The sequence below is a fragment of the Mycetomoellerius zeteki genome, unplaced genomic scaffold, assembly GCF_001594055.1.
Source record: "Mycetomoellerius zeteki isolate Tzet28-1 unplaced genomic scaffold, Tzet1.0 scaffold122, whole genome shotgun sequence".
NCBI lineage: Eukaryota > Metazoa > Arthropoda > Insecta > Hymenoptera > Formicidae > Mycetomoellerius > Mycetomoellerius zeteki.
The window spans coordinates 2,528,314-2,540,391 of record NW_017256147.1 but is presented as its reverse complement, the minus strand read 5'-3'; the positions used below and the strand labels follow the sequence as shown (position 1 = coordinate 2,540,391).

Below are 12,078 nucleotides of genomic sequence, written 5' to 3'. Positions count from 1 at the left end.
TTTTTGTGTAATAATTCTTTTGTGTCATATATATGACATGTAATGACATATTTGTAACTTTAAACGAAATATAGACGGAATTTAATTTATTCTCAAATTATTTTAATAATCAATTTTTCTTTATTACATTTTATTTTATGGACACCTTTGGTTATACTTATAATTAGTCTAAAACGATTTAAATAATTATAATTTCTAATACTTATATGTGGCGACACATTATTCATTTCTTTTCATTTTACTTTCCATTATTTTTCATTATATTTTATATATTTGTAGTATGTATAAAAAATTTTACACGTAAGTCAGTTATCATATAAGACTAAATTATTATTATTCATATTAAATCTAATATATTTGTAATAGTTACTAAGGACTTTTAATATAATTACTAGAGGATTTTTTAAAGAAACTGACTTAATTTCAGATAGTTAATTTTAGGTATAGTTTACAAAATTAATTCCATGAAATGATTACAATATAATTTCGCCGAAATATTAAAGAAAAGCAAATTGTTCGAATTCTAGTTCGCCGTGCTTACGAGAAGAACTCTTATGTAAGATGTCGGAACCAGTTAGAGACTGTGGCCATAAAGTAACTATTGTTGGTGCTGGTATGGTTGGCGTTGCCCTTGCAAATTCACTTCTTTTTCAGGTAGTTTATTCCTTTAAATCTTTTTAGTTGAAATATGATTTGAATTATAATTACTTACTAAATTTACTTCATTTCAAATTAAAATTTGTGTATTATAAATACAATCAAAGAAAATGCATAAACATTATAATGTATATTTGCATTATATGTGTAATGATATTTTATACATCATCCATTGTGCTTTAAATAAACGATAGAAATATTAAAATTTAAATTTTTAATGACATATTTTGTAAATTTGTATTATTATTTTATTAAATATTAGCGAATTACTTCGCATATCGCAATGGTAGATGTTTTTCCTAAAAAACTGGAAGGCGAAGGAATGGACTACAGCCATAGTTCCGTATTTATAGGAGATCCAAAGATCGAGTATGATACAGGTGAATTCATTGAATATGTATTAGTTATGCGAAAATCGTAAGTAGATTTATTTGTTCATGTGCAAATGTATATCGTAACTGTATATCTTATAAGAATATTACGAAAAGAGTCTAATTGATTTTTCATGTACAACAATTTTTTTACTAGTATTTAAAGACGCAAAAATATCTCTTTTGTAGATTTTTGTGTGACGAGTAATTCGAAAGTCATAGCTATTTGCGCGGGTGTACGACCAGTGAAGGGTGAAACTCGACTCGACTTGGTGAAAAGAAATACAGAAATATTAAAAAGCATAATACCACCTTTAGCAAATTACAGTCCAAACGCGGTGTTTATTGTCATTAGTAATCCAGGTTAAAATTAATTAATATATTAAATAATTTTATTATTTATTATATAAGAAACAAAGATTTTAATAAAAGTAACATTATGAATATAGTATTTAAAAATTTCAAATGTTGCGGATTAGATATTTATTCAATATTTCCCTAAAAAAAAATCTTGATGTTACACATGAGAAGAAAATCATTTTTTCTGTGTAATATACACATAGTATGATTAATAGTATAAATATTTATTGATATTTAATAAAAATTGAAATGATTTTTTTATTTAAATAAACAATAAAACCTTCTTATTATTAATAATATCTATGTTTATAATGTCTATACAAAAAAATTTGATAAATTATAAATGCGATTTATAGTGGATATCTTGGCATGGGTCACCTGGAAATTAAGTGGACTTCCGGCCCATCAGGTAATCGGTAGCGGAACTCATCTGGATAGCGCAAGATTTCGCTACATGATTGCTGATCGATTAGGAATAGCGCCGAGTTCGGTCCAAGCGTACATCATTGGCGAACACGGGGACAGTATGGGTGAGCTCTAGCGATCGATCTTTGACATTTGACACGGGGAGAAAGGCGACGTTACGCATTAAATCCGATCTATCATTCGATGTTTCCTAGTTCCGCTCTGGTCTGGAGTGAGCGTTGCAGGAGTGCAGTTCCGCGATGTTATCCCGAATATCGGTCTCGAGACGGATGATGAAAGGTGGTTCGAAATATCAAAATATGTAGTGAAACTGTAAGTTCTATAATTTTAAGTGGACAGAGAAATTATTAGTTGTTATGAAACATCAATAAGATCAATAATATCTATCAGCAATCAATTGTTGCAATCAATTGATTTGCATACTCGTCGGATACCTTATTTGAAAAACTTCAATTTCTTTTATAAAAAAAAGATTTAATTTATAATTTAGATTTATATATTCTACAAATAATATTTAAATAAATTATATTGTGATGTACAAAATCAGCGAACAATTACAATTGATACGTGTATATATATATATTATATTTAAACAATAACTTTAATTAAAAAGAATTCTTGCAACATTTTGTAAGAATTTAATATTTTTTATTTTTTAGGGGTGCCATGGTACGTTGTCTGAAAGGTTACTCAAATACAGCCATTGGACTTTCTGCAGCCGACATCATAATAGCTATATTACGCAATACACAAGCTATTATACCAGTTTCGACCTTAGTGCAGGTATAAATACTACAAATTATATATTTGCAATAAATTTACAGTAATAATCTACAATTTAATTTTTGAAAATACACAAAAAAGGTTCGTGATATTAAATATTAGCTGATACGATTCACGAATAAAATATTTTTGGATCGATAATCAAATGTAGTAACACGCGCGTATTGCATTTTGTATATTTTCAAAAATTAAAATAAAATATTTCTAAATAAAATATAACGTTCAATAAAAAAAAAATTAATATTGGTATGCAAAACTATTATGTTCTACATTAATCAAAATTATCTTCTTAGGGCCATCATGACGTATGTCACGATATGTTCTTGTCTCTACCTTGCGCGATTGGCGAAAATGGTATCACACAGATAATACGAATGCACATGACTGAACACGAGAAAAAGCTGTTCCAGGCTTCAGCGAAAATTGTGTACAAAATACAAAAAGATATCAAAATCAAATAGTTTGAGTAATGCGTGAGAAGGGATCTTGTGAACGCATTTAATTCCTTGTAAAAAAAATACCGAGTGTAATAAATCATACGTAGCTTGTCCTAGTACTTCGTACCGTTACAATTGGCACCGCAAAACCATTTACTGCACAACTAAATTTTTTTCCGACTCGTGCAGGGTGACGTGCGGCAACCGCGAATGCTCCGATTGCTAATTTATACGAATCAGCACGAAGATTACCAACGGATTCTCCGAATTATATTCTCTCGAATTTCATGATATTTTGAATCGCTGGAATGATCCTCGAGAATGACGTTATTCTCTGATTAACGATCTCCAGATCTTTCAGATCCTGAAATTCTCGAGCCTGACGAATTGATGACATCAATGACTTATTTTATAACACCTGGCAATGTCTGGCATACGTGACGTTTTGTTGGCGCAACTCGAATCTCTTGTTACTTCCGAGTAAAGCCTTTCGGTGAACTGCGGCTTCATATTTTCGGATTTTCCCGTTGCATAAATATCATTGGCACCTCCAGAAAGCGGTAAGAGCGCACGTCATCGTGTTCGCGGCGCGTGAACGAGCGAAAGGTGACCGGTGGATGGTACCAGAAGGCCATTATTACGCCGCTGGCTAGGCCACGGCAAGGTGAGAGAAGGATGCGAAAACTGTGCGCAAGATGGCGTTTTGGAAGTGCTTAGTACCTGCGAATATATCTGCAACCACTTGCGTTTGAACGGCCGCACAGGGCCGTAAGAGAATCCGCTCTATCCTTGGAGGAACGAAGCATCGCGTAACGAAACGATCTTGATTTATCGTCAGACATACCGTAATTAGACATACATTAATGCTAATGATACGGTCGATGAATATATAAAGGAGGGGACAATGAAAGGATGATTCAGAGCCGGTGCGCAAAGAATAATGAAATGTGGAAACTTCTGGCGGTGTTAACATCGAGGAGGCGAGAGCGGCACTTTGAATCGTTCCCCTTTTACTCGCCGCAGATCCACTTGAAAGGCTAGGCGTGTCGATTGATTTTAAAAGAGGAATTCCGTGTAAACCATATGTCACAAATGGTTACAACAAAGTTACATAAATTCCTAATTGACTTCAGATAAACGTGACCTAAGGTGACTCTGAAACAACAACATCTAATTCGATGGTGCGTCATTCGATGAATACGACAAACATAGAAATGGAGAGAGAATTACCATTTAAAGTGCGTTTACTATCTACTTATTACATTATGATCAATATCACTCAAGATATACATCAAATCGAGTTTATCCAACATGCAATCGATCTTCCGTCGCTTTATTTCTCAATCGCGAAAGCCTTATAATAGAAGATGTGTTGATTTTACATGATATTTCATGTGATTTTCCTGTGATTTTTTTTTGGTACTTTAAATATCTCTCGTAAAGTCTTTTTAATGCTTACGCTGCTATAAAATTTACATGGTGCATATATATCTACTGGCAATATTGAAGAATGAGGAAGATAAACATTTGATGGAATAACACAATCAACCAGTTTAAACAGTTTATATTCAATGTCTAATATTCCTAGTTCAACGAAAATTCGAAGTTTGCACAATTTCGCTATCGGAAATAACTTATCAAAAGATGCCTTCAAAATGATGTTTCGCAAAAATACACTTCTTTGCTCACTTCTTTCCGTCCAGTTCAGAGAGAAGCTCGACCCTTGAAACACTCTAAGCAGGTTTAATGCGAAATGGGTTCTGCAGGTGACGCTCACATCCCTGGCTCCCAGGTGGAGGTGGCACAGCCGGGCCCCATTCTCCGTTGGTCCCGCCGTCTTTAGTGGAGCTCAGTCAGTAGACAGTCGATCCGCCTGGTCAGCTGGTTTTAACCATTCGCGTATTATAGATCTTCCTCATGGTAAACCTATTGCGAGCGACTGGGTAGATCCCGATGCCGATCTCCTAGTGTCTACTTTCAAATTAAATTAATTAAACATTGGATAGAACATCAACGGTCCGCGCGCCGCATGTGCGCGAATGTGCAGCTTCACCGGAAATATCATCGACACGGTACGAAGGACCAGATCGTCTACAGAAGAAGAGACCGAGTTGAAGAAGAAAGAAGAGGGTAGCGACTCAGGAAGGAGATTGCGCGCGCGCAATCAGACAGGAAATGACTATATCGTACGCGAGCGAAGTGCCGAACGGCTCCAGCTTTGGCTGCTTCTGGAGGATTCTAATCAAGTAAGTCTCGCCACTCTCCAGCTCGTTTCAATATGCTGAATGAATTCATGTGTTTTTTTGCGGTTTGCGCTTGACGTAGGCACCAGAGCTGTCAACTCGCTGGCAGCTGACAGGTGAGACCGGTAATAGGCGCGTGGAGCCTTGGCAAGAATTGCTTTCCACGTATTTCTCAATTCTAATCGAATATAGATACATCGGTTGTTTCGTTTTTAGGCAATGTGCTTCTCGTGATTAATTTAGCTTAGATCTTAATATTTTATTTGTTATCATGCGAGTAATTTGCTTTCCCCAATTTTTTTATCACTTACAATCGCATCCCTAAAGATCGCAAGATCTACTTTTACTTTCGCCAAAGTGCATAAATTATGGTGATAGTATTTTAAACTGAACCGGAACGATCCGCGATGCCAACAACCGATTCGACGCGATTACACGATCGTTGCAAAACGTAGCAGTTTCGTGATATGAATTTGTCAATGAATATCGGATTATATCAAGGATTAAGATAATTTTTTGTCATATATTTTTGGTACAGAATGATCCATGAAATTAGACGGTCTAGACGTTTAGACTTCTGGACATGTAGACTGCATATTGTCAGTATGTCATGTAAGATGAAGACATTGCGCTATAACGACCGACTGATCGTTGTGCAACGTTTAACTTTCGACTTAATGTGCCACGCTCTCGATTTACAGCTTAGTTACACAGAAGGAGGTAAGAACAAATATCCTTAAGCAAGAATTTGGCAAATAATCGTGTCGAAAACAGGAAGATGACCGTTAAGTATACTAGAATTTGCGTATCAATCAAGAACGTCCAATAGTTCTACAATTAACCCGTCGCGTGTTTCGAAATCCGTCAAAGAATTACTATTGCCGGTTTGTAGTTAAATCGAAACATCGGAAGTGTTTTCAGTCAGTACAGAAAACGCGATTCGCTTGAATCACAGTAGCAGAGCACGTAAAACCCGCTAGAAATGGCGTTCGGTCAGCGCTTGTTCGCGCGTTTTAAGGAAATAAGGTCGCCGATACGTCGATTTTAAAACGTAGCGGCGCGCAAGACCGCTGTGTTCAGAATATATCGCCACTGAAAATTATTGCACTACTACAGCCCCGTCGGGTCGCGCGTCTGTTATCTGCTATGCAATGAGTAACAATGGCAATGTTTATGCTGGAGGGATTGACATGACAACATCGGTCGGACACGTGTTTAATCGAGCCATTCGTATGCATATGTAAACCTATCATATGTTCAAAGCGTAGTATCATTAAAGTCGTGTTTTCTAAATGAATGTGAAATCATATATAAATTATGTGACATCTCTCGCAGGTGTTTTTATTTAATTTGTAGGCAGTGCGATGAGAAAAACTGATTAACGGCGTAAGATTGTTCTATCAACGTATATCTTTTGAAATGATAAAAACGACAACAGATATTAGATATTATTGCTAATTATTAATCATAATTATTTAAACATGTAAAATTTTGGTATTATATACCTTTACACATTAATATTTCTGGATATATTCTGCGTTTATTGCATACTACTGTTAATAATATTGGACGTTTCGAAAAAACTTTTCGTTTTTATTTTAATTATAGTATAAATATTAAGCATTTATGCTATGAAATTATTATTCCAAAGAAATTCCTTTTTTTCTTCGTTTTAAGTCGTTATATAATCATTCTCGTAAATCAGTGTAATCGGTGACATCAATGCTTGTCGAGCGTCTACGCGATTCAGTGTCGACAATTACGTACGAAATTAAATGTTATGCAACGTGGAAATTTTTTAGAATATGATGTAGATATGAAAGTATGATAATATATAGTTTCGATGAAAATGATCCAAAATATTTGAGTATAATGACAGCATTAAAAAATTAAAAACGTAAAAACGTAAAAACGACAAACAGAATCACTTGATTAAACAGAAATCTATCTCGAGAATATCGATACGTCAATAGTTGCTTCTCTCGATAATTTTTTAAACATAATCGCAAAATGAAATGTGAAAAAGAACTATCTCATTGTGTTTGCTAAAATAATAAATGGAAGAAAAAAAGAAGAAGAGTATGAACAATATTTTCATTATTGTTAAATAAAAAGATATGACACATTTCTACATACAATACAAGCGAGTCCACCTCTTATCTGTCTGGATAATAACCGGAGAAACCATAAAACGAATGTGATAATTATGTTCTAAGTCGTTCGCATGGCATTAACTACTACCAGTTATATGAATGATTTGCGGAGGAACATATAACGGGCGTTATACGAATTAAATTAAATTAAATCCTCTATTCATATTATGGAATGTAAGATCGAAATTTATATTAAATTTTTTTTATTACTAAAAAAAACTTAATATATATATATATAGATGCAAAATATTCTTAAAAATTCGCTATATATATATCGTTAATTATGCTCTAAGTCGTTCGCATGGTATTAACTATTACCAGTTATATGAACGATTAATTTTCATATAATTATACTAGAAATATAAGAGTAAACTGAAAATGATTAGTTATAAGTATATGTGTGTAAAAATTAACTTTTCTCTGATATGCTACATATTTTATAAAGTTTAATAAAACCAATAAATATGTATGTTAAAAAAATTATCAATTTAAATAATACACATAATGACGTATCAAGATTAATGAAATTTCGCCCGTTTTACCGTGCTCATAAAAATGCATCTAATAGCACCTATCCTTTGCCATTCGTGGTGTCCTTGTCCAAGCCCGTTTGTTGACATTTCTACGACCTTTACATATTGTGTGGTATTGGTGGATGCTCCCTAGTCTCAGTTTCTCTCCGTACGCGCCTCGGTGGAAACAGCCTTAACGGCTTTCACGTAAGATCTCGCTTTCCTATGCGCGTTATACCACAACACTGCAGTAGTTAAAGGAAAGACGACAACGGCTGGTCTATAAATACGCAGGAATGTCCAGGAATAGAAAATCTTTCGCGGTAGCGTGCAAACGAGAGCGTATATACTTATAAGTACTCTATAAGTCGATTCCTCTGACAGAAATTATGATTAGTTGCAATCTGGCGGAGAAAGGAATGTCTAGTTATGTTGCTCGCATTTTTTGAAATTTCAGATAGAGGAAGATCACTGATATCGACATACTATTTTGTTTTTAGACAATATTTCTTAAAAGGTAAAAATACAACAAATTCAAAAACATAAATACAAACTAAAAAGTGTCTTCTATCAGATAGTATAAGCAGTTTTTATAATACTGTTTACAATTTTGCAATAATTAAGTTTTTCGTAAGTTATGCAAAAATGAGCGTCTGACAAAATGGGTCTCCAAAACTGACATAATAGGCAATAATGCCAACATTCCTATTCTATAAATAAAGATATATCCTATTCTGTAAAGAAAACTAATTTATGAAACTATAAACATTTAAAATGATATAATATTATCAATAATACAGTCACTATTATTTTAATTACGCAATTTGCAAAAGAACACCGTAAGAATTTTCTTCTCGGATTCATAGAATTGGTTTTTAGCTGATTTGGTATAGAAATAAGCCACAAATATATAAATTATGAGTTGTACTTCTTAGCTAAACAGATCACGTTTTTATTAGTATTAATAAAGTGCAAAGGTTAGTTTCTAAAAAATAAGGGGATGTCGCTTTAGGAGACCTATGTCAGTATCGGTGACCTTCCTCTATACAATTTTTAATTTATTAACAGTTTTTCGACCATCCCCTTCTCGTTCCCACGAATGGAGTAATTACTTCCATTCTGAATGATTAAAAACGGTGAAGTGTCGTGTACGGTAGGCGTCGTCTACATGAATTCTCTATCATACTATTTATGCAAAACAGGACGATCCTGCTTTACGATACTTCGTTGCCAACGTTTTGCTTCTTGAGATGCAGTAAAACATGTAGCTCTCCTTTTTTCTCGTTACAGTTTTCCGCGGTGACCCATACCAGCTTTCTTATCCGCCTACCGTTGCTGCTGGCAAAAGGAAACAGCATGATCGCCGTCTATAAATATCCGGGAGAGCCCCCGGAACATACTATAAATACGTAGTTGATATCCAGGAATAGAAAATCCTCTTACCTGCTTTTCCAGTATCCGCTGATAACAACCGTGCCGACGAATTCTCACACGTAGAGCAGATCTGTTACGAGGTTAATGATTGTTAGAACGATTTCTGCTACGCCGTGAAGAGACGCTCTTACACATATCTTACGCGCATGGCTAAGGGCCAATTCTCCCGTTTTTTTAAGGTTAAATTAACGTGAATTCTATCGATGTGATTTGTATTCCTAAGATATTTTTTCCGCCACTTCTTTTTAATATTCTTACACGGAAAGAATGATTTTGCTGAAATATCTAAAAATTTAACTAGATACAGATCTGAAAATAATATTCTTTGAACCATTAAAATATTTATGTAGGATGCTCAAATTGGTTGTTAGAAAATTAAAACGTTTTACAGCATTATCTTCAAGCAGCTTAAACGTTTTACATAATTATATTTTGATGACCCAACAAAATTATTTTTATAGCTTTATTTTTTGATATTTTACCATTTTTTCCATGCATGGAAATGCTTTTTTTATTTAGTAGATACATTTATGAGTTTTATAAGCAGACAAAAGAAATAGTTGTGCTTGTTCCACCTAGGATTTGTTAACAAATACGGAATATAGGGAATATTTCACGACGTGTCAACGATGCACAAAAGCGAAAAGAGAACCTTTTAAAGCCTTTTAAAACATTTTCATGCTTCGGTTATCGCCTTAGGCATGACGTTTGTTGCAACAAGTGCCTGCATACGCGCTGCTACAGCTGTCCCGATCACGCGCGCGAAATACTCGTAGCGCATGAACGGAAGAACCATGGCGGCGAATCGCACGCGTGAAAGCAAGAACGGTTTCACGTCGCCGTGGAGTTGCCGTTCATATAATATATAATATTGCTGCGTTTGCCTTCGTAGATTCATCGAGAAGACACGACAAATCGATTTGGAATCGATATATCGGCAAAATAGCGTTGCCTTCAAACGGGCACGCAGACGATGCGCAAGGCCGGCCTGCGCGGACAAAATTTGTGCAGATGTTTGCAGAATTATAAACAGCTTGTTGTGAAATGAAAAAGTGCGTGTCGCTGAACGATAGGCCAAATTATGATGAATCGTCACGTATCTTATGTAGGACGCGAAATAAGACACGCATATGTTGCAAATGTTATTCTGAAACAAGGAAAACAAAGGTGTATGGAATTACCAGATTAATTATTGGTGTATGAAATCAGGTGTATGGAATTGCCAGAGTATCAAAACAGAGAAAAAATAATTATTTAAAATTATTAATGTATTCATATCATGCAGCATGTCATACGCAGAATAAATTTAATTTAAAAAAATTTTAGCTTGAGATTAAAAAAAATTACGCATATATGTACATAATATTCTATTATAAACATCAGGAGAAAACTAATTACGTATAAAATAAGGATAAGAAAAACTGTCAGTGTTCTTTTCACGTGCATATCATTTTATATGGTTTAGCGCAGACGCCATTAAAAGATTTACACTTATAACATCATAAAATATTGCGCATATATTATTTGAATAATATCGCGAGAGAGAGAGAGAGAGAGAGAGAGAGAGAGAGAGAGAGAGAGAGAGTTATATATTCTATTTTATTTAAGAAAATTATTAAGAATTTTTTGTAATAAAATAGATGTATTCTTTGTTAGAAGAAGATAATATTATAATAGTTTAACAGAATAAAAAAGGAAGGATTAATTTTGTGTTAATCGATAACTAACATTCAAAATAAATCATATTTTGTAAACACTCTTATTTGGAATAACTGATTTCATTATAAGGAAATATTAATAGACAAGACCTTGTTGTTTTACATAATTTCAGGGACGGAAATAACGTCTTAGAGGAAGAAATGTCGAAATTGCGTTACACTCTTTTGATATACGATCCTCGATGAAAACGCTCGATGAAATTTTTTAGGAGTCTGATCCATAACTCACGAATTTTAATCAAACCGCTTATGTTGAAGACATATTAAAATAAACCGAACATAACACTAAAAATAACAATGCAAATTTCTACATTATAGTACAGCTATTATTTACAACTTCATCTGTTTATCTTTTTTTTAAAAAAAACAACAGTAACCGCGTTTATTTTGCGCTAGAATGTGCCTATCTACTTTATTTAGACGTTTAAATTTCATGGATCATTACCCATTTTATCGCATCTTATCAACCTATTTTTCTATTGCCCTTTTTGTATCTATGTAACATCTTTCGCTTTCGCTTCTCAGCATTTCTCTACAAATTTTTTTTTTAGTAGCAACACTTCTCATTCTCTTTTCATACTTTTGAATTATTTTCTCGTCACGTCGACGTCGGTATATCTTCTCATCATCATTTTCTCTTCTAATTCCATGAAGAACTAGGCCAGAGTTTATCTCGCGCGACGCTCGCCTTATCGAGACCGCGAAGCGCCTTCTGCGGTTTATTCGCATCGAGACAAGCACAACGATTGGTCACGTTTGAGCTTATGCGATGGACGAGTTCTATCGCGTCGTCCTCTCGCACTCGTTGCCGGTCGCTTTACACCACGCCGAATGACAATGAGAAGATAAGCGAGTGTTAGCGGCGGTTCGCATTTCGCTGCGCTGCACTTCGATTGCGTGACACACATTTCGTTCACCTCACTTGTCTTTCGTCGACCTCTCGCGCACCGGAATACACTTTTCACGACACCTTGTATTGCTCGG

General features: G+C 34.4%; 2 protein-coding genes across 2 annotated transcripts in view; both read left to right on the top strand.

The window, feature by feature from the left end:
- Positions 1-526: 526 nt before the first annotated feature.
- LOC108731226 (L-lactate dehydrogenase B chain) lies at positions 527-3,133 on the top strand. The gene is made up of 7 exons (XM_018461430.1): positions 527-654; positions 920-1,037; positions 1,218-1,391; positions 1,745-1,918; positions 2,009-2,126; positions 2,474-2,597; positions 2,891-3,133. Exons 1-7 carry the CDS (start codon positions 562-564, stop codon positions 3,056-3,058), a joined length of 969 nt encoding a protein of 322 aa, XP_018316932.1. The 5' UTR covers positions 527-561; the 3' UTR covers positions 3,059-3,133.
- A 1,771-nt stretch (positions 3,134-4,904) lies between these two features.
- The window catches only part of Best2 (bestrophin family protein), a 49,677-nt gene continuing 42,503 nt past the window's right edge, over positions 4,905-12,078 (top strand). Inside the window, 1 exon segment of the mRNA XM_018461412.1 lies at positions 4,905-5,280. Coding sequence (XP_018316914.1) covers positions 5,210-5,280 — 71 coding nt within the window. The 5' untranslated portion in view covers positions 4,905-5,209.

Excerpts from the sequence above, each read along its gene's own strand:
- LOC108731226 (XM_018461430.1), top strand. The coding sequence starts at position 562 with ATGTCGGAACCAGTTAGAGACTGTGGCCATAAAGTAACTATTGTTGGT. Across the intron at positions 1,392-1,744 it reads TATTGTCATTAGTAATCCAG|TGGATATCTTGGCATGGGTC; the intron begins GTTAAAATTAAT and ends TGCGATTTATAG. Across the intron at positions 2,598-2,890 it reads CAGTTTCGACCTTAGTGCAG|GGCCATCATGACGTATGTCA; the intron begins GTATAAATACTA and ends TTATCTTCTTAG.